Genomic DNA, 27,103 nt, shown 5'->3' with positions numbered 1-27,103 from the left:
CTGGCTTGACCTTGAAGGAACTGGGGGTGGTGACAGCCGACAGGGAGCTCTGGCGCAGACTGGTCCATGAGGTCATGAAGAGTCGGAAACGACTGACCGAATGAAGAAGAAAGCTTTGCAGCTTCAAAACCTTGCTGCATCCTGCCTAGGAGAATCCTTTGTTAGGAGGTGTTACCCGGCCCTGATTGTTTCCTGTCTGGAATTCCTCTGTTTTCTGAGTGTCGTGCCCTGATTATTTGCTGCCCTGATTTTAGAGTTTTTTTTAATATTGGTAGCCAAATAAAAAGGATCCCCCTGGCAGGAAGCAGTCAGGCTTTGAAACTGCAAAGTGGTTTTCTCAGACAAGCATGGCTACTTCCTGCCTAGGGGAATCCTTTGTTAAGAGGTGATTCAATGCTATTCAATGCTAAACAAGGTGACCAATTGCAACATTCATACTTGTCTCAAGCAAACAAGAATTCTTTCTCCCACCCTGGACATTATTCTACAGATATATAAACCACACTTGCCTAGTTTCCAACAAACCTCACAACCTCTGAGAATGCCTGCCATAGATATGGGTGAACCATCAGGAGAGAATGCTTCTGGAACATGGCCATACAGTCCAGAAAACTCACAGCAATACAATGATTTTGGCCATGAAGGTCCTTAGGTTTTATCCATTTACTACTCAGGAGACACCTATATGATTCTGTTATTAAAGTGCCACCCTCTCTCTTCATAATTGCTTGTTTTCTTTCTATTTTGGCATCACAGGAAGATTTCCCCTGATGTTAAGTCCAGTTGTGTCCAACTCTGGAGGTTGGTGCTCATCTCCATTTCTAAGCCAAAGAGCCGGCGTTGTCCGTAGACACCTCCAAGGTCATGTCGCCGGCATGACGGCATGGTACGCCGCTACCTTCCAGCCGGAGCGGTACCTATTGATCTACTCACATTGGCATGTTTTCGAACTGTTAGGTTGGCAGAAGCTGGAGCTAACAGCAGGTGCTCACTCCTCTCCCCGGATTTGAACCTGGGAAAGCAACGTCTGCTCTGGGGCATCTCCACCATCGCCTTCATCACTTTTGTTCTATTTTATCAGTCTTTTAAAAAATATGAATTGGCTATTTTACATATTTCAGCTGTTTCCCATCACCTGGAAAAAGATGGAAATTTGGTTCATTCAGCTTTTGGACCTGGAATGAGAGGAGCTGCAATCTTTTCCTTTGACAGCCAAATGCCTTGGGCCAACCCTCTTCTGAAGATCTGTTTCCAAAGGTAAATTCTAGTCCAAGGCTGGAGAACGTATGGTAAGGTTACCATGCATCCTCCTTTTCCTATAGGTACAGTAGAGTCTCACTTATCCAAGCTAAACGGGCCAGCAGAAGCTTGGATAAAGCGAATATCTTGGATAATAAGGGGGGATTAAGGAAAAGCCTTTTAAACATGAAATTAGGTTATGATTTTACAAATTAAGCACCAAAACATCATGTTATACAACAAATTTGTCAGAAAAAGCAGTTCAATACTCAGTAATGTTATGTTGTAATTACTGTATTTACGAATTTAGCACCAAAATATCACAATATCTTGAAAACATTGACTACAAAAATAGCTTGGATAATCCAGAAACTTGGATAAGCGAGGCTTGGATAAGTGAGACTCTACTGTATATTCTTTTTCAGAGCCAAAATGGGTAGCTGCCTATCTGGGTAGGTTTTCTGCAAGTGCAATAGACTAGGACGCTTGGTGGAATGGATCAGGAAGCTGTCAGAAGAGGAAGGTTAGCAGGACATGGAAGGCAAAATTGTTGCAATGCAAATATAATAAAAGTTCAGAATGTTTTTAGTAGAGACTAGCTGTGCCCGGCCACACGTTGCTGTGGCGAAGTCTGGTGGTATGGGAAATAAAGTATTGAGGAATTGGTGGTAGTTAAGGTAAAGGGTCAAGGTTTTCCCCTGACGTTAAGTCCAGTCATGTCTGACTGTGGGGGTTGGTGCTCATCTCCATTTCTAAACCGAAGAGCCGGCATTGACCAAAGACTCCTCCAAGGTCATGTGGCCTGTATGACTGCATGGAGCACCGTTATCTTCCCGCTGGAGCGGTACCTATTCATCTACTCTCATTTGCATGTTTTTGAACTTCTGGGTTGGCAGAAGCTGGGGCTAACAGTGGGGGCTCTCTCCGCTCCCCCAATTCAAACCTGCAACCTTTCGGTCCAGAAGTTCAGCAGCTCAGCGCTTTAACACACTGCGCCATCAGGGGATATTATTTCCTAAAGGTTGTGAATATACAATATTTCTGATTTTTTTTGTCTGTTGGAGGAAAGTATGAATGCTGCAATTAGGGGAAATGATTAGCAGGTAATGGCCTTGCAGCTTTAAAGCCTGGCTGTTTCCTCCCTCAGTGAATTTTTTGTTGGGAGGTGTTAGGTGGGCCGGATTGTTTCCTGTCTGGAATTCCCTTGTTTTCAGAGTGGTGTTCTTTGCAATATTAATTAGATAATCTGTGGAAGAGGCCTAAGTGAAGCCTAACTCTGCCTGTCCCCTGGGGTGAGTCGGTTGCTAGGAGACCAAGTGGGCAGAGCTTAGCCTTCTAACTGGCAGCAATTAGATAAAAACAATTATTGCTCTCCCTCTAGTTAGGACTTTATTTTTCTTTTCTTTTTGTTGTATCAACCTAGTGGCATGGATGATGGGTTGTGTTGTCAAATTTCGAAGTTGGGGGGCCTGTAGTTTTTTTGTTTTATCTGCTGCCCTGATGCCATTACTCTTTTATATATATAGATATTTGAAGTGAGAGTCATCGTAGCAAATAATTTGCTAATATGTAGCTCTGTCCTTAGACTAGAGGAATCTTGCTATTGGCTTCAAAGAAACTAAACCAGAGAGACAGTGGACTTTCAGCTGCTTTGGACTTTGTGTCTCCACCAAGCACCTTGTTATCTATTTGTTTTATCTGGTGCATAGAGTCTATTCTCTGGAGTCTAGAGAGCAATAATATCCAGGAAGGTCCTAGGCTTTCTCATACCGCTCTAATAATTTCAAGAAGCAAGAGGCAATTTTGCTGCCTGGTTTTTAACCTTTCAGAAACCTCAACTTGGAGAGGTGTCCAAAGCCATGGTCTGCATCCCAGGTCTTTTGTGGGTCTGGATTTCCCTGCTTGTTCCTCTTCATGGTACGTATGCAAGGATGGGGAATGGATACTCTTTCCCATGGCATAAATACAAGAAGGGAGAACTTGTGCCACCCTACAAGTGTGGTGAGTAGGTGAGAAGTGAATAGACATCATATGTGTGGGCTGTTTTGGTATGTAAAGCCACCATTTCTGGTCTATTCAGTATGCTTTCTTGATTCCATCTTGCTTTTCTGCAGAAGTCTGGGAAAATACTCAGCTAACCTTACACCCAAGAACTATTCGAGCTATATACCAAGTCTGTTAGATTGCAAAAATGGTTGCGGTGAGGTTCTTCTTGCAGACTGTATATCATCTGAGTGAGGAAAGGATAGATTTTGAAGCGTCCGTTTCTGCATTGGCTTTGCTGTTTTAACTCTTCAGAGCCCTTGCAAGAAATGACAATTGTTAAAGGTGAAATACTAAGTGAATGGTGTAAATAAATATAAGAATCTCAAAACAATTTTTAGTTCTCGCTACCTTGTTTATGTAGTGTTGAGGGTGCTTTGAATGCGATTTCCTGCTTCTTGGCAGGGGGTTGGACTGGATGGCCCATGAGGTCTCTTCCAACTCTATTCATCTATTATTCTAGTTCTAGTAGTCTATAAGGAAATACTAAAGTAAATATTCTAATTCAGACTAAATGTGTAGGTAAAGGTAAAGGTTTTCCCTGATGTTAAGTCCAGTTGTGTCCGACTCTGGGGGTTGGTGCTCATCTCCATTTCTAAGCTGAAGAGCCGGCGTTGTCCGTAGACACCTCCAAGGTCATGTGGCCAGCATGACTGCATGGAGCGCCGTTACCTTCCCGCCATACCTATTGATCTACTCGCATTTGCATGTTTTCGAACTGCTAGGTTGGCAGAAGCTGGGGCTAACAGCAAGAGCTCACCCCGCTCCCCGGATTCGAACCTGCAACCTTTTGGTCTATTCCCATTCCAATTTGCACTTTCAAGAATTTGCAACACTTTATCAGTCACCTCGTGTTTACAATATTTATATGATGCACCTTACCCAGTCTACTTTTACAACCTCTCCATTTCAATTCATGTTTTTATTAGTTTTATTATATGCTGTTTACATTGTATTGTTTTGGGCATGGCCCCATGTAAGCCGCCCCGAGTCCCCGTTGGGGAGATGGTGGCGGGGTATAAATAAAGTTTTATTATTATTATTATTAGTTCTGTTTTTATTGGCTAATGTTTAAATTTTATAATTGTGCATGTTTTTTGTCTATTGTTGTGTTTTATATTGCTATTGTTTTTATTCGGGCTTGGCCCCATATAAGCCGCCCTGAGTCCCCTTTGGGGAGATAGAGGCGGGGTATAAAAATAAAGTTATTATTATTATTATTATTATTATTATTATTATTATTATTATTATTATTATTGGTCTGCAAGTTCAGCAGCTCAGTGCTTTAGCACGCTGCACCACCGGGGACTCCTAAATGTGTACATTTGTCTTAAAAGTATATATAGTATTGCCAAATATATTTCTAGGATGTGTTATATGAAAATATACAACATAACCTGTATGAATCTCAATAGGAAAACAGTTCTAGTGTCTGATACATACACGACACAACAAAAGGTAATCCTGGGTACATAATCCTTGTTTCGGGGGATCCTTCCTCAGGTTGTGTCCCTTTAATTGTACAGACAAAAGAAATATAAATACAAGATTAAAGAAGGAAACAATCACACATCAGGAGACTGTTACAGACGATATTTAAAGGGACACAACCTCATGAAACAAAGATTAGTATGTACCCAGGATTACCTGTTGTTGTGTCTTGCAGAAAAAGGCCTTGCAGAGTTGCCTCAAAAGTTCATAAGGCTTGGTTAAAAACAAAATCCTGAAAACCCTATTGAGTTGCTGTGAGTTTTCCGGGCTGGAGGGCCATGTTCCAGAAGCATTCTCTCCTGACGTTTCGCCCACAGCTATGGCAGGCATCCTCGGAGGTTGTGAGGTCTTGCTCCTTTTGCAAAGTGGCCTATTGAAAATTAAGCAGAGGAACGTTGCATTTTTATTGGTATGGTATGGAGAAAAAAGTGCTGGATCAAAGTTTCCTTGTTTAATTTCTGCCTGCCACCAGCCAGCTCTTAAAAGCAAAAAACCGGGGCCAGGAAAAATCCGTTCAGGCATCTCCGCTCCTTTAGCTCCGACCCTTTAGCATCTCCCAAATGTGTTTATAAAGAGAAGAGTTGTGCGCTGTTTAGATTATGTCAACTTCTGCCTGTTGCCAAGAGGAAGAACGTGGCACATCTGGCGCCAATTCCTACGGCAGATGTGCAGTGGCGCAGCGGGTTGAACTGCTAAGTTGCAGAACTTGCTGATTGGAAGGTTGGCGGGTTGAATCCGTGGACAGGGTGAGCTCCCGTTGTTAGCCCCAGCTTCTGCCAACCTAGCAGTTTGAAAACATGTAAATGTAAGTAGATCAATAGGTACTGGTTCGGCAAGAAGGTAATGATGTTCCATACAGTGCAGACTACATGACCTAGGACAGTGATGGCCAACCTATGACATGCGTGTCAGCACTGACACGCCTAGTCATTTTTGCTGACACGCTGCTGCATGCAGATTGATTGGATGACTATGTCTTTTGTGGCCAAATTTGGTGTGATTTGGTCCAGTGGTTTTGTTGCTTACTTCATGGGAATTATGCACATTACATATATATATATATATATATATATATATATATATATATATATATATAATTCTATTATTATTCTATTATTATTGTAGTACAGTAGAATCTCACTTATCCAACATAAACGGGCCGGCAGAATGTTGGATAACCGAATATGTTGGATAATAACGAGATTAAGAAAAAGCCTATTAAACATCAAAATAGGTTATGATTTTACAAATTAAGCACCAAAACATCATGTTATGGCTAGTGAGCAACCAGCCAGCTGCAACAAATTACTCTGACCAAGAGGTCATGAGTTTGAGGCCAGCTCGGGGCCTATGTTTGTCTTGTCTTTGTTCTATGTTAAAGGCATTGATTGTTTGCCTTATATGTGTAATATGATCCGCCGTGAGTCCCCTTCGGGGTGAGAAGGGCGGAATATAAATACTGTAAATAAATAAATTATACAACAAATTTGACAGAAAAAGTAGTTCATTACACATTAATGCTATGTAGTAATTACTGTATTTATGAATTTAGCACCAAAATATCACGATATATTGAAAACATTGACTACAAAAATGCGTTGGATAATCCAGAACGTTGGATAAGTGAGACTCTACTGTATATTATTATATTATTACTATTATATTATTATTATATTATTATTCATGACTACATTGAAACTACAATAGAGAGAAATCAGTGTGGAAACTGCAAGAGGTACCATAGATTGTTGTACATGGAAATAATTGTAGTAAATAGTTTTTGATTTATTAAATACAGTTATATATTACAATTATATATTTTTGTTATTTAAACTATATATATATTGTGAAAATATGTTTTTTCTCTCTCGAAGTCATGCTAGGTTTTTTGGTGAATTTTGACACACCAAATGCAAAAGGTTGCCCATCATTGACCTTGGAGGTGTCTATGGACAATGCCAGCTCTTCGGCTTATGGAGATGGAGATGAGCACTACCCTGCAGAGTTCGACTTGACTGGACTTAATATCAAGGGGAAACCTTTACCTTTACTACCCTGTTTCCCCTAAAATAAGACATCCCAGAAAATAAGACCTAGTAGAGGTTTTGCTGAATTGCTAAATATAAGGTCTCCCCCGAAAGTAAGACCTAGCAAAGTTTTTGTTTGGAAGCATGCCCAACGAACAGAACACCAGAGCATGCAGGATTGGTAAATGTACATACCATAAAGTGTTGTACATGGAAATATTGGTAGTAACAAGAAATTCTTGATAGGATTCACAGTTTGTCTGGTTATGCTGGTTTGTAGTACACAATAAATGTTCATTTTTTTTTGTTCAACAATAAATGTGAATTCTTCTTCATGGAAAAATAAGACATCCCCTGAAAATAAGACCTAGCGCATCTTTGGGAGCAAAAATTAATATAAGACACTGTCTTATTTTCGGGGAAACATGGTAGTTTTGAGGATACTAGCTGGGACACTTGCCACATATCCACCCTTCATGATAACTTTCCCATTAAGAAAGAAAGACTGCAAACTTTTTAGTAGCAGAACTACAAAAGGAAACATGCTAATAGTAGTCCATGGAATCACTCCACAAATAACAAATCTACTTGCTTTCGTTTTTCTAGGAAAGCAATGGGAACAGAACAAGGACAGTTGGTAAATGCTAGACCACTTGACTTCCTTTGCAAGCAAGTTTGTATAAAGAGTTTTTTCTTCTTCTTTCAACTCAGGTTATCCCCAGCCCAAAATGTCTGGCTCATCGGACGATACCAGAAACTGTACAGCAACTCCTCCGGTAAAATGGTGAACCCCATTGGAAATAGATGGGTCTATTGCTTGGGATGGATGGGACGGTGCAAGACATTGTACTACTCAAGGGAAATATGGTCTTCTTTCCATATTGCATTGGGAAGCTAAGTGGAGTGTCGGACATTGTAGAAGGGGCCTTAGTCTTTGCTCCAGATTTCCAAGGCTGTGCTTGTAACGTCTCCCTTTGCAATGTCAGTATTTGCCCCCGACAGCAATCGACACGACCGAACGGCTGCGCATCTTGCGGCATCACATGCAGAGCCACAACCTCTCGGCCTACATCATCCCTGCCACTGATGCTCACATGGTAAGGTAAAGGTTGCCAAGTCCTTCCTATGACCAGGCTGCTGGAGTCGTATATTGAATTTCCTTGTATATTAAACTTTCTTAATTGCATGGTCTCCAAATGCAATCTCTATGTCATGATTTCTAGCCATGATCGGAGATGAGGAAGCTGAATTTGAATATTTAAGGAGTATTGTTTATTTATTTATGTCACACTTTTGTCTCTTGAAAGAGAGATGAATACTATTTAAAACATATAATAATAATAATAATAATAATAATAATAATAATAATAATAATAATAATACTTTATTTATACCCTGCCACCATCTCCCCATGGGGACTTGGGGTGGCTCACACGGGGCAAGGCCCGACTAGCACAATTTACAAAAACAACAGCATAAATACATTGAACAATATACAATAAAAATAATAAAACACAGTAAGACAATAAAACAAGAGTTAATACAGCAGTAATAATATCAATCAACCACCAAGTACAATTCAGTCGGGGATATAGAATCTTGGATCACTTTAACAGTGGCTATGTTTTGTGCCGCAATTATAAAATTAAAGAGTCAGATGGTGGATGATTTTCAACCTACTCATTCTAATATTCAGCAACAATTTATTACGGTCCATAGACCACAAAATAATAATAATAATAATAATAATAATAATAATAATAATAATACTCCATCTCCCCGCAGGGACTTGGGGCGGCTCACATTGTTACAAGAGTAACAACACAAATACATTAGCACAACATACAAAGGTTAAAACACAATAAGGTAATAAAACAAAAGTTAAAACAAAAGTTAAAACAACAGTAATAATATCAAACAACCACCAATACAATTCAGTCAAACTTCATAGGTGGGGGACTGCAGCAGCAACATAAAGATAGAATAATTAGATTAAAAAAGAACTATTTATAATATCTCCCATCTTAGACATTTTTAATACCTCCCATCTCAGGAGAAGTTCATTATGCAAGATAAAGTACATGATTCCAGATAATGCCCCTATCAGAGGTTAGTTTCTTTCTCAGTTTCATTTCCGTTGCAAGAAATTTTGCCACTATGAGAGTCACCCTGTGGCACTTGTCCTCTATTTAGAGATATCTAGTAAAGGTAAAGGTTTTCCCCTGACATTAAGTCTCTAGGGGTTGGTGCTCATCTTAATTTCTAAGCTGAAGAGCTGGCGTTGTTCGTAGACACCTTCAAGGTCATGTGGCTGGCATGACTGCATGGAGCACTATTACCCTCCCATCAAAGTGGTATCTATTTATCTACTCACATATATATATATATATATATATATATATATATATATATATATATATATTAGAACTGCTAGGTTGGCAGAAGCTGGGGCTAGCAGTGGGAGCTTACCCGCTTCCCGGATTCGAACTGCTGACCTTTTGGTCAGCAAGTTCTGCAATTCAGCAGTTTAATCCTCTGCACCACCGGGGGAAGAGATATCTAACAATCCCCTAAACCAGTGATGGCGAACCTATGACATGCATGTCAGCACTGACACGTCTAGCCAATTTTGCTGACACGCAGTGGTCACCTCTTGGGTTGTTAAGTGTTTTGTGGCCAAACTTGGTGTCATTTCATCCAGTTGTTTTTTTGTTTACTCCGTTCTACAAATGAACAGTACATTTATATATATATATATACTAGCTGTGCCCGGCCACGCGTTGCTGTGGCTAAGTATGGTGGTATGGGAAATAAAGTATTGAGGAATTGGTGGTAGTTAAGGTAAAGGGTAAAGGTTAAGTCCATTATAAATGGGTTATATAGCTGTGTGGAAGGGCCTTGAGTCTACACTGCCATATAATCCAGTTAAAATAATATAATCTGTATTTTATAGGCAGTGGGGAAGAGGCCTAAGTGAGGCCTAGCTCTGCCTTCCCCTGGACTGAGTGGGTTGCTTGGAGACCAAGTGGGCGGAGCTTGGCCTTCTAACTGGCAGCAATTGGAAAAAAACAATTATTCCTCTCCCTCTAATTAGGACTTTATTTTTCTTTTCTGTTTGTTGTATGAATGTAGAGGCATGGATGAGGGGTTGTGCTACCAAGTTTAGTGTTTCTGAGATGTGTAGTTTTGTTGTTTTGTCCTAGGCCGAAATTTCATTACTCTTTTATATAGATAGATATATTATATCCTATTATTATATTATCCTATTAATATATTTTATATCATTATATTATATTATATTTTTATATTCTATTATTATTATATCATTCATTCTATTATTATTCTATTATTGTAGTATATTATCATATTATTACTATTATATTATATTATTATTATATTATTCATTATTCATGACTATATTGAAACTAAAATAGAGAGAAATCAGTGTGGAAACTTTGTGAAGCTTAAACTGCAAGAAGTACCAAAGATTGTTGTACATGGAAATAACAGTAGTAAATAGTTTTTGATTTATTAAATACAGTTATATATTACACTTATACATTTTTGTTATTTAAACTATACATATTGAGAAATTATGTTTTTTTTTCTCAAAGTGACACACCACCCAAGTCATGCTAGGTTTTTTGGTGAATTTTGACTCACCAAGTGCAAAAGGTTGCCCATCATTGCCCTAAACCAGGGGTCCTCAAACTTTTTAAGTGGAGGGCCGATTCATACTCCCTCAGATTGTTGAGGGGCGAATTATCATTTGAAAAAAAAAAAGAACAAATTCCTATGCTCACTACACACGTCTTATTTGTAGTGCAAAAAAAAATAAATAGAAACAATTACTTATTTATTTACTACATTTATACCCCACATAGCATATTGCGCTATGTTAGTAATATAATATATTGTACATACAATATATTACATTATTAGCATAGCACAATATTAGCATTATATATTACTATATTGTACTATACCATTATACCGTAATATTATTAGTAATATTACATTTAATATATAATATATAATTAATATTATTATATTATACAATATTATTATATTGTATTATTATTATTAGCCGCCCTGAGTCTCCTATTGGGTGAGAAGGACGGGGTAGAAATACTGTAATAAATAAATAAATATTATATTGTATTACATTATAATATTATTATTAATATTATATGTATACACAATATATTATTACCATATCATTCATTTACAATATTTCATTTACAATATTGGTAAATGAAAGAACAATACAATATTTAAAAAGTAAAAATAATTGTAACCAACATACTGTAAACTTATCAAGATTTCAGTGGGAAGTGTGGGCCTGCTTCTGGCCAATGAGATCATCAAGTAGGATTGTTGTTATTGTGTGCCTTCAAGTCATTTCAGACTTTGGGCAAGCCTAAGTCTAAAACTGAGAGCGGGGGCCAGGTAAATGGCCTTGGAGGGCCGCATCCGGCCCCCGGGCCTTAGTTTGGGGACCCCTGCCCTAAACCATGCTTCAGACTCCTTATGTTTTAGTCTGTCCCAGTATGAAAGTTTGCTATATTTCTCCTATTAAGACATCTTCCTCTGTGAAAGAACATGCATCAGTAGTCTCAGAACTCCTCTTTGTTCCAGAGTGAATATATTGCAGAGCGGGACAAGAGGCTCGCATGGATGACAGGCTTCACGGGGTCCTCAGGTGAGTCCTCTTCCAGATCCGCTATCCACCTTCCCTGCTCAGCTTTCACTAGCTAAACCTATGGGCACAAGGAAACAATACTGATTTAATGCCAACTTCTAGAAAAGTTAGGACATTTTAAAAACATCTAAGCATATGAAAATGACTTTGAAAAAGGGATAAGCACATTTCATCCCCAGTGGCTTGTTTCTGCTGTATCTTTTGCTCTTTTGCTGATGTGAGCACATGTTGAATAAAACTCTAAACTACATGCCTTATGAGGATTGGCTTCAAGAGTTGGGTCTATTTAGCTATTTAGACTGAATTGTACTTGGTGGTTGATTGATTTACTGCTGTATTAACTCTTGTTTTATTGTCTTACTGTGTTTTACTATTTTTTGTATATTGTTTAATGTTTTTATGCTGTTGTTTTTGTAAATTGTGCTAGTTGGGCCTTGCCCCATGTGAGCCGCCCCGAGTCCCTGTGGGGAGATGGTGGCGGGGTATAAATAAAGTATTATTATTATTATTATTATTATTATTATTATTATTATTATTATTAAAAGAAGGCTGAGAGGAGACCTGAGAGGCAGGTGTCAATATGTGAAATGAAGCCATAAAAAGGGAGGAGGCTTCCTTTCCGCTTCCCTATGAAACCATGGATGCAAATTTACAAGAAAGGAGATTCTACCTGGACATATGGAGAACTTCCTCACCATAAGAAGAGCTGTTCAGCTGTGGAACTCTCTGCATTGGAGTCCAGTAGAGGCTTCTTCTTTGGAGGCTTTTAAACAGAGGCTTGTTGGCCATCTATCGAGGGTGTTTTGATTGTGCTTTTCCTGCAAGGCAGGGGGTTGGACTAGATGGCTCATGAGGTCTCTTCTAACTCTATGACTCCATTGAATGATGGCAGTTAAAGTGGTGTCACGCTGTATTAATTTTACAGAGTAGATGCATTCCAAGATTCAGAGAAGCAGATCTTGGAAAAGTTAGCACTGGGGACAAATCTAATTTTTTTGCATGAAGGGATGTATTTCCACAGTAGCTTCAAACCCCCCTGATTTTAAAAAGTAATTCCCATAGGGAAATAATAATAATAATAATAATAATAATAATAATAATAATAATAATAATAATAATAATAAATACATCACACAGTCCTAAACACTTGGAAAGTGTTCGACTTGTGATTTTGTAATACGAAATCCAGCATATCTATCTCATTTGCTGTGTCATACTATGTCATTGTGTCAATAATAATAATAATAATAATAATAAATACATCACACAGTCGTAAACACTTGGGAAGTGTTCGACTTGTGATTTTGTAATACAAAATCCAGCATATCTATCTCATTTTCTGTGTCATACTATGTCATTGTGTCAATAATAATAATAATAATAATAATAATAATCAGCTGATGACCCAAAATGCAGACTGTGCAAGGAAACCAACAAAACCATTGATCATCTCCTCAGCTGCTGTAAGGAAATTGTACAGACAGACTACAAACAGAGGCACAACTATGTGGCCCAAATGATTCATTGGAACTTTTGCCTCAAGGACCACCTCCCAGCAGCAAAGAACTGGTGGGATCACAAACCTGCAAAAGTATTGGAAAATGAGCACGCCAAGATACTGTGGGACTTCCAAATCCAGACTGACAAAGTTCTGGAACACAACACACCAGGCATCACAGTTGTGGAAAAGAAAAAGGTTTGGATCATTGATGTCGCCATCCCAGGTGACAGTCGCATTGACGAAAAACAACAGGAAAAACTCAGCCGCTATCAGGACCTCAAGATTGAACTTCAAAGACTCTGGCACAAAAACCAGTGCAGGTGGTCCCGGTGGTGATGGGCACACTGGGTGCCGTGCCAAAAGATCTCAGCCGGCATTTGGAAACAATAGACATTGACAAAATTATGATCTGCCAACTGCAAAAGGCCACCCTACTGGGATCTGCACGCATCATCCGAAAATACATCACACAGTCCTAGACACTTGGGAAGTGTTCGACTTGTGATTTTGCGATATGAAATCCAGCATATCTATCTCGTTTGCTGTGTCATAATAAAATAATAATAATAATAATAATAATCTTTATTTGTATACCGCCCTATCTTCTTGCTTTCTTGTTTCAGGGACTGGAGTGGTCACTTTGCAGAAGGCAGCCCTCTTCACAGACAGCCGCTACTGGATCCAAGCTGAGCGCCAGATGGATTGCAACTGGGAATTGCAGAAATCAGGTTGGATATTGTCTAATGCCTTTCTGCTTGCCACCAACTTCTGTTTCCTTACCTGAAGGCTATATACCAGCTGACAAGGAGATGGGAAATAGCTGATTGAATCCCATAGAAACTTGAGTACGAATATAATAATAATAATAATAATAATAATAATAATAATAATAATAATAATAATTTGTTTATACCCCACCACCATCTCCCCAAGGGGACTCGGTGTCAGAGACAGAACGCCAGCAAGTAAAACAAAACTCAGTTTATTGAGGTTACAGAACTAAAAAACGCCCGTAGGAAACAAAGAACAGGGCAAACACTTGACTTCAGTGTGATAAGTAACAAAAAACAGCTCAGTTTGAGCTTAAATGGTTCAAATGGATAAACCGGGTTAAACAGAAGTATAATCCGGATTAAATCAAAAGTGCTTACTTCAGCCTGGCAAACAATGCAAACAAAAGAGGATCAGCAGGAGTCAGAATGTAAACAACAGACTGGTGGCAGATTCCTCTCTGCTACTCAGAAACAGCAGGGGAATAAACCAGGCTTGTTTATTCCTTCCTGCAGCGAACGAAAAGCGTGGTCGTAGTCAGGATTCAGCTTAAGATTCAGCGGCCAACGATATCCAGGTCCAGGCACAGCAGTCAGGGTAACGGCAGTCAGCAGGGTCCCAATCCGGTCCAGAGGTCTTTAGCCAAGCGTAGTCGTCAAGGAATCCAAAGGTCTCACCGATAGCCAGCAGAAGGGATAATCCGGAATCGAAGTCAGCCAGTCCAGCGTCAATCCAGTGTGAGTAGGTATTGCCCGTCAAAAAGACGACGGAGGTCCAAGCTATCGAGATTAAACACAAGTTGCACAGAGAAAAACCCCGCACAGTTCCTCCCGCCGTTGATGCCCAGTGTCCTTGGTAAACTTACGTATCCAGTAACGAATCACACCCGTCTTCAGGAAGTTCCCCAACAAAAGCCCAAGCGTCCGTCCAGATTACCTTGCCCAACGCAATTAGACATTGATCCCAAACCCCATTTTATCCCAGTTCAAGCTCATCATCGCTGTCAGCTGCCATCCCAATTCCAGGCGCCCCAACATCATCATCCTCATCAGAGCTTAAGCACCTTTGACTACGCCCCACAGCATCCCCAGCTGTGGATCCCGCTCCATCCCTCCAGCCAGTCCATGGGTCTGATCCTGCAACCCGCCAATGCTTTCATTGCCTGTTTCCCCAACACCCAAATCCTCCCTCACACGAGTCCATTCCATGTCGTCCTCCTCCAAGCTGGCCATCTCTTCCACCAAACCCTCAGAAAAACCCTCAAATGAGTCCTCATCTGTCGGTTCTGCAAACAAATCCCGGAGCCGCTTTCTTTCACGCTCCTCGAAGGAGTCTGACTCTCGAGGAGTCTTATGACCCCTTCTTCTATTACCGGAGCCCGAAGGCTCAACCATAACACTCGGGGCGGCTCACATGGGGCAGAGCCCGGACAGCATAATCAGATAAAAACAACATGCATGCAATTCACAATATAACAAGATAAAAATAAAATACAATATAAAACAAAGGTATTATAATACAGTAGAGTTTCACTTATCCAAGCTAAATGGGCCGGCCCAAACTTGGATAAGCGAATATCTTGGCTAATAAGGAGGGATTAAAGAAAAGCCTATTAAACATAAAATTAGGTTATGATTTTACAAATTAAGCACCAAAACTTCATGTTATACAACAAATTTGACAGAAAAAGCAGTTCAATGCACAGTAATGTTATGTTGTAATTACTGTATTTACGAATTTAGCACCAAAATATCACAATATATTGAAAACATTGACTACAAAAATGGCTTGGATAATCCAGAAACTTGGATAAGCGAGGCTTGGATAAGTGGGACTCTACTGTAATTGATAATATCAGTCAACCTCCAAATACAATTCTGTCGTCTACATAGGTGGAGGAACTGAAACATCAATGCAAGAATACAATGATGAGATAAAATGCATAGATAATAAAATAGGGACCTAATAAATACCGGATAATACCGTATGGGGTTAGCTATCTAAGGACTGCTATTGACCCCAAAGGCCTGAGGCTACTTTTCTCTCTGAATTTAGAAATAGTCCAGGGGTAAATTTAGACATATAACACTCTCAGTCTCAGAGGAAGGCAAGGGTACATCTGTGAACAAAGCATGTCATGAAAGGTTTGCTTTAGGGTTGCCGTAATTCAGAAACAGATTGAAGATGGACAACAACAATATGTGAGGCTGGATCTTACGAGGACCACTCACACTGGTCCACTGGTCCTTGGTTTCATATGTTCTCCAAATAATTTGTGGTCCCTTCAACAACACAAGTTACTGCTGCAGTGGTCCAGTTGCTCAGTGTTCACCAAAACACAAGGGAGTCACTGACAGTTTCGCTTTTCTCTTGCAGGTTGGATTTCCGCGATTGGGCAGTGGCTGGTGAAGGAAGTTCCTGAGGGGGAAAAAATTGGACTGGACCCTTACCTCTTCTCCATTGGTAAGACGTACCTCTGACCTAAATCAAATAACTAGAGGATATTCAGGATATTCATTTTATTTGGGAAAGTTCCTTTCTGGAGTACAATCATCCAACTTCTATGGTCAGTAGTCATGCCGTCCTTGGATTTCTGGGAGTAATAATAATAATAACTCCGAATTCAGACAGACAGAGTTTTGAAGCACAAGACGCCTGACCTCACGATCGTGTTAAACAACAAAGTATGGATTGTCGATGTTGCAATCCCAGGTGACGGCAGGATTGAGGAGAAACAACTGGAAAAGTTGACGAGATATGAGGATTTAAAGATTGAATTACAAAGACTCTGGTACAAGCCAGTGAAAGTGGTCCCAGTGGTGATGGGCACACTGGGTGAAGTGCCTAAAGACCTTGGCCTGCACTTAAACACAATCGGTGCTGACAAAATTACCACCTGCCACCTGACTGGGATCTGCACGCATTATTCACCGATACATCACACAGTCCTAGACACTTGGAAAGTGTCCGACATGTGATCCAAGACAACAGCCAGCAGAGTGTCTGCTGTGGACTCATCTTGTTGTGTTTCTAATAATAATAATAATAATAATAATAATAATAATAATAATAATACATCACACAGTCCTAGACACTTGGGAAGTGTCCAAGGTGTGATCCAAGACAACAGCCAGCAGAGTGTCTGCTGTGGACTCATCTTGTTGTGTTAATAATAATAATAATAATAATAATAATAATAATAATAATAATAATAATAATACATCACACAGTCCTAGACACTTGGGAAGTGTGCAACGTGTGATCCAAGACAACAGCCAGCAGAGTGTCTGCTGTGGACTCATCTTGTTGTGTTTCAAATAATAATAATAATAATAATAATAATAATAATAATAATAATAATAATAATAATAATACATCACACAGTCCTAGACACTTGGGAAGTGTCCAACGTGTGATCCAATACAACAGCCAGCAGAGTGTCTGCTGTGGACTCATCTTGTTGTGTTTCAAATAATAAGAATAAGAATAATAACTTTATTTTTATATCCCGCTCCCATCTTCCCAAGGGGACTCGGGGCGGCTCGCATAGGCACAAGCCCAGCATCAACATACATTAAAACACAATTCATAATTTAAAACAATATAAAGCAATAAAAACAATATAAGACAATATAAAACAGCATAGAACATATCAAATCCTAAAACCCGAACATAGTACAGAATGTGTAGGGTGGGCTTATATGGACTCTGCGTGATGGGGAGGGACCACCACCAAGAAAACCAACCACACCTGAGACGGAGGTGGGAGCGAGAGAAGGGCCTCGCCAGAAGATCTCAAGGCCTTTACTTCATTTATTTCAACGGCTCCTGTCCAAAGAAAACAGATTTAAATCCATGTTCAGGTTGGTTAGATTCACTATACCTGTGTGCTTGATGTGCTCTCTTTTCTCAGATAATTGGGACAGCTACCTCCAAGCCCTGGACGGCTCAAATCGGACCCTTGTTGCCCTAGATGACAATCTGGTGGACCTTGTCTGGGGTTCACAGAGGCCACTTCCACCCACCAACACCATCTACCAGCTCCCAGATGACTTCATTGGTATGTTCTTAAACTCATCTATTGTCTCCAGAATAAAATATGTAGCTAGTTGTTAGTAAAAATAATTGCTGAGTTGTATGCCTTTCGGGCTGTGTGGCCATGTTCCAGAAGTATTCTCTCCTGATGTTTCGCCCACATCTATGGCAGGCATCCTCAGAGGTTGTGAGGCATGGATAAACTAGGCAAGGAAGGTAAATATATATCTGTGGAGAGTCCAGGGTGTGACAAGAGTCCTGTCATGTTAATGTTGCAATTAATCACCCTAATTAGCATTGGAAAGGTTTGTCTCTTGCCTGGAGGGCATCCTTTGTTCAGAGTCATCAGCCGTCCTTGGGGCTCCTCTGCCCTCCGAGTGTTGCTTCCCATCTACTGTTCTGATTTTTGAGTTTTTTAATAATCCAACAAATGCTATGGTCAGGGAAAGACAAGAGGGATCCTCTCTCCTCTGCAGGAGTCTACCAGATACCATGCAGCTGTGGACAAGTATACATAGGGACCACCAAACGTAGTGCCCAAACACGAGTCAAAGAACATGAAAGGCACTGCAGGCTAACTCAACCAGAGAAATCAGCCATAGCAGAGCACTTGATGAACCAGCCTGGACACAGTATATTATTTGAGAACACAGAAATGCTGGACCATTCCAACAACTATCATGTCAGGCTACACAGAGAAGCCATTGAAATCCACAAGCATGTGGACAACTTCAACAGAAAGGAGGACACCATGAAAATGAACAAAATCTGGCTCCCAGTATGAAAAAACTCTAAAATCAGAACAGTAAATGGGAAGCAACACTCTGAGGGCAGAGGAGCCCCAAGGATGGCTAATGACTCTGAACCAAGGATGCCCTCCAGGCAAGAGACAAACCTTTCCAATGCTAATTAGAGTGATTAATTGCAACATTAACGCTGGCTTCCAGCTGACAAAGGACTCTTGTCACACCCTGGACTCTCCACAGATATATATTAACCTTCTTTGCCTAGTTTATCCATGCCTCACAACCTCTGAGGATGCCTGCCATAGATGTGGGCGAAACATCAGGAGAGAACACTTCTGGAACATGGCCACACAGCCCGAAAGACATACAACAACCCTGTGATCCCGGCCATGAAAGCCTTCGACAACACATTAAAATAATTGCTGTTTTTTTATTGTATGGGATAATAGAGAATGATGGGATGATTGTAGGGGATGATAGAGAATGATGGGAGTTGTAGTACACCCAAATACGGAGAGCCATGTGAATCCACCAACAATGGATCTGAACTAAATCTTTTCTCCAGGGAGCACCTGGCAGGAGAAGGTGTCCCATATCCGGACGCAGATGGAGAATCACAGCGGGAAGCCCACTGCGGTCCTGCTCTCCGGTCTTGAGGAAACGGCTTGTAAGTATCTCCTCCGTGTCAGTGCATGTCTTTCCATCCTTCTCATCCACAGCCTTGTCCCTCATCCTTCTATCTCTGCCACCACTGAGTTTTCAATAGGAGAAGAATTGGCTGCATCACATTTTGTAATGCACGGGTTGACCCAATTCTCAGCTCCTGGAAATGAGTGCCAACCCAGGTGCAATTTATGGTTAGCTAAATCCACATCAAGAGGCTGGTGGTGTAGGGTTTGGTTGGGACAACCTTCCATCTGAGACCACAGCCAGGGAATGCAGATAGTTCTAGGCCACAGGGTATTAAAATAGCTTAAGACGGTCACAAGAAATGCTTTGCAGTGGCCAGCCATTAAGCCCAATGAGGAAGCCACCTGACATGGCATTTGCTGTGAACAGTGCTGGAACTCACTACCGTTCCTCCCAACAACTTGCATTTTCCTTCTAATAGAAGATGAAGCAATAGGTACCATATTAACCATAGGCCCCTGTTGAACAACGTCAACTTGTATGGCCAGGAAGTTCTTCATGTTCAGGTGGAATCTCCTTTCCTGTCATTTGAACTCATGGCTCCACTGAGTCCTAGTTTCAAGGGCAGCAAAAAATAAACCTGCTCCCTCTTCCTTACGTCACCCTGTCACATATTAATGCATGGCTATCATGTTTATGTAGCCCCCAGTGGCGCTGTAGGTTAAACCGCTGAGCTGCTGAACTTGCTGACTGAAAGGTCAGCGGTTCGAATCCGAGCAGCGGGGTGAGCTCCCACTGTTAGCCCTAGCTCCTACCAACCTAGCAGTTCGAAAATATGCAAATGTGAGTAGATCAATAGGTACCGCTCAGGCGGGAAGGTAACGGAGCTCCATGCAGCCATGCCCATTTATTTATTTATTTATTTATTTATTTACAGTATTTATATTCTGCCCTTCTCACCCCGAAGGGGACTCAGGGCAGATCACATTATACACATATAGGGCAAACAAAACAATGCCCATAAACACATCGAGACAGACAGACGCAGAGGCAATTTAACCTTCTCCTGAGGGGATGTTCGATTCTGGCCACAGGGGGGGAGCAGCTGCTTCATCATCCACTCTGACAGCACTTCCTCATTCCAGGTCGTAAATTAGTTAAACTTGCCTCCCCACTTTTTATAAGTGGTACCTTATTTCCTACTTGATAGCTGCAACTATCTTTCGGGTTGCTAGGTTAGCAACGAGCAGGGGCTATATTTTATTTTTAATTGACGGGTGCTCACCCCGCCACGGGCTGGCCTCAAACTCATGACCTCATGGTCAGAGTGATTTATTGCAGCTGCTCAACAGCCTGCGCCACAGCCCGGCCACATGACCTTGGAGGTGTCTATGGACAACGCTGGCTGTTCGGCTTAGAAATGGAAATGAGCACCAACCCCAGAGTCGGACACGACTGGACTTAATGTCAAGGGGAAATCCTTACCTTACCATCATGTCTCCTTTCAACCTTCTCTTCTGCAGGCTAAACATAACAAGTTTTTAAAGACACTCATCATTGGGGTTCATAGTCTCATGATCCTTTTAGTTGCCCTTCTCTGGACACCTTCCAGCTTAGAGTCAATATCTCATTTGAACTGTGGTGCCCAGAATTGGACTCAATATTCTAACCTAAGCCGAATAGAGAGGCACCATGACTTCCTTCAATCTGGACACTATACCCTTTTGATGCAGCCCAAAATCCCATTGGCTTTTTTAGCTGCGACATCACACTGTTGGCTCGTGTTCAACTTATTGTCCACGAAGACTCCAAGATCTTTTTCATATGGATTGTTGTTGAGCCAGGCATCATCTATTCTAAGGAGCCTCCAGATAAAAGCCTTGTGACTTGAAGGTTGGGTTGCTGACCTGAAGGCTGCCAGGTTCGAATCCCACCCGGGGAGAGCGCAGATGAGCTCCCTCTATCAGCTCCAGCTCCATGCGGGGACATGAGAGAAGCCTCCCACAAGGACGGTAAAAACATCAAAACATCCGGGCGTTCCCTGGGCAACGTCCTTGTAGACGGCCAATTCTCTCACTCCAGAAGCAATTCTGGTTGCTCCTGACACGAAAAACAAAATCCATTCTGTATTTTTGTATCATGCCTAGCTCGACAAGAGTCCATGTGAAAAAGATCTTGGAATCTTCGTGGACAACAAGTTGAACATGAGCCAACAGTGTGATGCAGCAGGATGTTCTCATTTTCATCTCATTGTCTTCATCTCTTTCTATTCTGCACAAATTGATTTCCTGTGGATCCCACTGATTTCCTGTCTCTTGTGGATCCCAGAGGCTTCCTCCCTCTTTCTCCATCTTAGGATCTTCTCCCCTATCTCCGTCTCCTCCAAATGTTTATAGCAACCTCCTTGCTTGTTCTGCCTTCCTTTCAACAACCAAAGTGCTACTCTGGCACCATAAAGGAAGGGGTAAGAAACAGCTTCCTTTCCATCACAGGGCTCTTCAATCTCCGAGGAGATGACATCCCTTACACGCCCGTCTTCTACGCTTACACGCTTCTCACCAAGACGAGTATCAGGTACTTGACCTCCCCACACCACACCAAACAAGAGTCTGCTTGTTGCATTTTTATTTTTATTACTTTGTAAGAAACTCATCCAAGCCTTTCAAACGATGCACGACTCTACTCTGTCTGAATGACACTGGGGTTCCCTGCTTGGAGCCTCCAAAACGAGTTTCCTATCATCCAAATTGCCTCTGTTTTAATTCAGACATGCCCTCCAAATTTGATGAACATCCACGCAGCTATTTGCGCATGACACGGCGGCCGGCAAACAAGCAGAACTTTTATTTATAGAACAAGTGCGACACAAGCTTGTCATTTTGGGGTCTCTCTAGGAAAAGTGACAGCAGTGCCTGAAATAAATGCCTCCCACGCCCCGAAGAAGTCCATGCCGCAGCCACAGCTTGGGAAATTTACATCTTTGAACTATAATGCTCAGAATCCCCCAGGCAGAATAGGAAGGGCCATGCCAGCTGGGGAATGCTGGAGGTTGTAGTTCAAAAGAGGTAGCTTTTCCCAAGATCGCTCTGCCCTAGATTCAGCCTGATATATAGTAGTAGATATATTAGGTGATGCAGTGTGTTAAAGCTGAACTTACGGACTGAAGGGTCGCAGGTTCGAATCCAGGGAGCGGAGTGAGCTCCCACTGTTAGCCCCAGCTTCTGCCAACTAAATTAAGGTAAAGGTTTCCCCTGACGTTAAGTCCAGTTGTGACCGACTCTGGGGGTTGGTGCTCATCTCCATTTCTAAGCCAAAGAGCCGGCGTTGTCCATAGACACCTCCAAGGTCATGTGGCCACTGGCATGACTGCATGGAGCGCCTTTACCTTCCTGCCGGAGCGGTACCTATTGATCTACTCACATTTGCATGTTTTCGAACTGCTAGGTTGGCAGGATCTGGGGCTAACAGCGGGCGCTCATTCCACTCCCGGGATTTGGACCTGGCACCTTTCGGTCTGCAAGTTCAGCAGCTCAGCGCTTTGACACACTGTGCCAACTAGCAGTTCGAAAACTTGCAAATGTGAGTAGATCAATAGGTACCGCTCCAGTGGGAAGGTAACGGCACTCCATGCAGTCATGCTGGCCACATGACTTTGGAGGTGTCTACGGACAACGCCGGCTCTTTCGCTTAGAAATGGAGATGAGCACCAACCCCCAGAGTCGGTCATACTAGCTGTGCCCGGCCACGCATTGCTGTGGCAAAGTGGTGGTGCTATTGGTTAAAAATTGTTGTGTAATTTTTATTTGACGTTATTTGCAGTTTTTTATTGATTTTATTGTAAGTTATATTTTTATTTATTATATTTTATTATTTTCTTGTATTATTTTTAGTTATTTTCTGTTATTATAGTATTTTATTGTATTAATTTTTAGTGTTTTTTATTATTTTTTATTGGGTTGCTAGGAGACCAAGTTGGAGGAGCTTAGCCTTCTAACTGGCAGCAATTGGATAAAAGCAATTATTCCTCTCCCTCTAATTAGGACTTTATTTTTCTTTTCTTTTCGTTGTATCAACCTAGAGGCGTGGATGATGGGTTGTGTTGTCAAATTTCGAGGTTGAGGGGCCTGTAGTTTTGTTGTTTTGTGGGTCGCCGTGATGCCATCACTCTTTTATTTATATATATATATAATATAGTTGATAATATCAGTCCTGTTTTTTTCCTGACTGGAGGAATCCTTTGTTCAGAGGCGTTAGCTGCCCCTGATTGATTCATGTCTGGAATTCCTCTGTTTTCACAGTGCTGTTCCTTATTTACTGTTCTGATTTTAGAGTTTTAAAATACTGGTAGCTAGTATTAAATACACGCACATTCCCTCCTCCCATTGCACATCTTTCTGACCTCCTTTGCTCTGCCTTCAGCCTATTTGTGAATCAGAGTCGGCTAAGTGGTGATGCATCTCAGGCGCTGGCTGCTGGGTGCCCGGGGCCTCTCTGCGTGACGGTAGTAGACTATGAGGCGATAAGTGAGAGCCTGAGGATATATGTTCAGCAGGACGGCGTTCACATCTGGATCGGGACCGAGTACACCACTTTGGCGCTCTACAGAGAAATCCCTCCGGTAAGAGATGAGAAGGGAAGGAGCTGTTTACTTTGTGGCATGACCACCACAGGTGGTAAAATGTGCCTTTTTCTTTCCCACATTTCCAGCATTTATCGGTGCAATTGTACATCTTCGCTAATCTCTCTGGAGGGAGATACAGTAGAGTCTCACTTATCCAAGCTAAACGGGCCGGCAGAAGCTTGGATAAGCGAGTATCTTGGATAATAAGGAGTGATTAAGGAAAAGCCTATTAAACATCAAATTAGGTAATGATTTTACAAATTAAGCATCAAAACATCATGTTATATAACAAATTTGACAGAAAAAGTAGTTCAATGCGCAGTAATGTTATGTTGTAATGACTGTATTTACAAAGTTAACACCAAAATATCATGATATATTGAAAACATTGACTACAAAAATAGCTTGGATAATCCAGAAGCTTGGATAAGCAAGGCTTGGATAAGTGAAACTCTACTGTATTATATTATTACTAGCTGTGCCCGGCCACGCGTTGCTGTGGCAAAGTGGTGGTGGTATCGGTTAAAACTTGTTGTGGAATTTTTATTTGACGTTATTTGTATTTTTTAAAATTAATTTTATTGTCACTTATCTTTTTTATTTATTATATTTTATTATTTTGTTATATTATTTTTAGTCATTTTTATAGTATTTTATTGTATTAATTATTTTAGTGTTTTTTATAATTTTTTATTGTATTATTTGTATTTATTTTTTATCATTATTTTATTAACACTGGGCTGAGTGGGTTGCTAGGAGACCAAGTGGGTGGAGCTTAGCCTTGTAACTGGCAGCAATTGGATAAAAACTATTATTCCTCTCCCTCTAATTAGGAATTTATTTTTCTTTTCTTTTTGTTGTATCAACCTAGAGGCATGGATGAGGGGTTGTGATGTCAATTTTCGAGGTTGTGGGGTGTTTACTTTTGTTGTTTTGTCCGCTGCCCTGATGCCATCACTCTTTTATATATATAGATAGATAAGGCGTTTTGATTAGCAAGGCTGAGTATGAAATTTGCCACTCCCAATCCACTCACTCTTGCAAGCTGCCCAGGTTGCAATGCAAAGTACAGTAGAGTCTCACTTATCCAACACTCACTTATCCAACGTTCTGGATTATCCAACGCATTTTTGTAGTCAGTATTTTCAATGCATTATGATATTTTGGTGCTAAATTCGTAAATACAGTAATAACTACATAGCATTAATGTATAATGAACTATTTTTTCTGTCAAATTTGTTGTATAACATGTTTTGGTGCTTAATTTGTAAAATCATAACCTATTTTGATGTTTAATAGGCTTTTTCTTAATCCCTCCTTATTATCCAAGATATTCGCTTATCCAAGGTTCTGCTGGCCCGTTTATGTTGGATAAGTGAGACTCTACTGTATGTTGGTGTGGCTTGATTCAAACAACTTAGTTTTCTCAAAGACCTGCTCCCAGCCAAGTGAGAAACTGTATTGTTATGGATTGTTACAGCCTACCTGAGGTTTTGTGTGGTTTCTATTGGCAAACCCAGGGGGAGAATCCAAGACCCAAGTTTTGATTGTTTTTTCTTGCATGGCTGGCGTTTGGACAACTCCCAAAATGTCCTCTTCCAGTTCTACCATGTTGTGATTCTAGCATTACATTTTACCCAGCACCAGGTTTGTGGGTTCTGTTACTTACAGGAAGCATCATAACAAGATGCTTATTATGTTTGGTGGACATGTAACGAGGCTGGTAAATTCTGGAAAATGATACATACAGAATCTCAGAAAATATTAGGGAAAAAATTTCCAATGAAACCAGAATACTATTTACTAAATTTGACAGACTCAGAAACAAAATTTAATGTAAACGACGACAAATTATTTACATATATTAATACAGCTGCAAGGATTATCTATGCAAAACATTGGAAATCACAATTAATTCCGGGGAAGGAAGAATGGCTCGAGAAAATTGAAGATATAAGGGACATGGATGAACTAACATTTTTATTGAAGATGCACAGAGGACAGCCAATAAAAAAGACGGACTGGGATCAATATAAAAAGTATATGGACATGCAGTAAGAAACAAGCCTTGTTACGGAAGAATTAATTTGGATATACCAATACAATCAGGACTGAAAAACATTTATAAAGTTGACTTAAATGGATCCCCAAAAGGGAAGAAGGGAAGTACTATAAGTATGTAAATGTGTATGTGTGGGTTTTTTTTCTCTTTCTTTTTCTCTTTTTGGTGTCGTAGTTTTTAATGGTTATGTGTTGTAGAAACTCAATAAAAATCATTTAAAAAAAAAAAACAAGAGAGCAACCACGTCAAGTACTGTATGACTGATGGCCAAGGCTGGTCCGCAGCTGGGCTGTTGCAGGGGAGCCACACAGGTGCTTCCCTGGGGATGCCTGGGAAAACTTATGGGCACTACTATGCCTTTCCTTTCTCACAGGAAAAGCGCCTCGAAGAGAATTATTCCCCTGTCATGATCGCCAAGGCAAGCAAGAACGCCAAGGAGCAGGAACTGATGCGGGCTGCCCACGTATGTAAGACCACCAAACAGAGAAGGAGCCCTATGGCCTGAGAGTTTAGGTCCAGAAGCGACAGCAACACAAAAAAGAGCAGGATGCCTGCAATATGATAATAATAATAATAATAATAATAATAATAATAATAATAATAATAATAATAATAATAATTGTGCGGTTTTCTGGCATTGTGATTTCTGCCGCTTCTGTGACTGTTCATTTGGGTTTTGATGATTCCGTAGCCCACTTGTCGATGGATGTCCAGAATCAGCAGCATCCACCGCGGTCCTTTTTATCCTGGGCGACGACCGAGCCAGTATAGACTTCGTTTGGGTTTGATTCTCCATAATGCTAATGGGTTAGGTGCTCTTAGTTCTGCTCCTCAGCTGAGGCCTCTCTGGCTTGGTTGGACCTACCGGTAGTTACACTACCGCCAGCACAGCCCTCAGTCATCATTGGAGCAGCTAAGCCCCCCCACCACGTCAGGACCTCAAGATTGAACTTCAAAGACTCTGGCAGAAACCAGTACAGGTGGTCCCGGTGGTGATGGGCACACTGGGTGCTGTGCCAAAAGATCTTGGCCGGCATTTGGAAACAATAGACATTGACAAAATCACCATCTGCCAACTGCAAAAGGCCACCCTACTGGGATCTGCACACATCATCAGAAAATACATCACACAGTCCTAGACACTTGGGAAGTGTTCGACTTGTGGTTTTGCGAAACGAAATCCAGCATATCTATCTTGTTTGCTGTGTCATAATAAAATAATAATAATAATAATA

General features: G+C 40.9%; 1 protein-coding gene across 1 annotated transcript in view; it reads left to right on the top strand.

Moving 5' to 3' along the window:
• Positions 1-2,905: 2,905 nt before the first annotated feature.
• The window catches only part of xpnpep2 (X-prolyl aminopeptidase 2), a 43,842-nt gene continuing 19,644 nt past the window's right edge, over positions 2,906-27,103 (top strand). Inside the window, exons 1-11 of the mRNA XM_008120230.2 lie at positions 2,906-3,156; positions 7,512-7,576; positions 7,787-7,897; positions 11,439-11,502; positions 13,627-13,731; positions 16,151-16,237; positions 17,688-17,834; positions 19,121-19,222; positions 21,678-21,759; positions 23,605-23,803; positions 26,242-26,331. Coding sequence (XP_008118437.1) covers positions 3,099-3,156; positions 7,512-7,576; positions 7,787-7,897; positions 11,439-11,502; positions 13,627-13,731; positions 16,151-16,237; positions 17,688-17,834; positions 19,121-19,222; positions 21,678-21,759; positions 23,605-23,803; positions 26,242-26,331 — 1,110 coding nt within the window. The 5' untranslated portion in view covers positions 2,906-3,098. The remainder of the gene's footprint in view (positions 3,157-7,511; positions 7,577-7,786; positions 7,898-11,438; positions 11,503-13,626; positions 13,732-16,150; positions 16,238-17,687; positions 17,835-19,120; positions 19,223-21,677; positions 21,760-23,604; positions 23,804-26,241; positions 26,332-27,103) is intronic.

Source organism: Anolis carolinensis, unplaced genomic scaffold (assembly GCF_035594765.1).
Source record: "Anolis carolinensis isolate JA03-04 unplaced genomic scaffold, rAnoCar3.1.pri scaffold_12, whole genome shotgun sequence".
Classification (NCBI taxonomy): Eukaryota; Metazoa; Chordata; class Lepidosauria; order Squamata; family Dactyloidae; genus Anolis; species Anolis carolinensis.
Note: the sequence above shows the minus strand (reverse complement) of the source record. Positions and strands in the feature narration are given on the sequence as shown.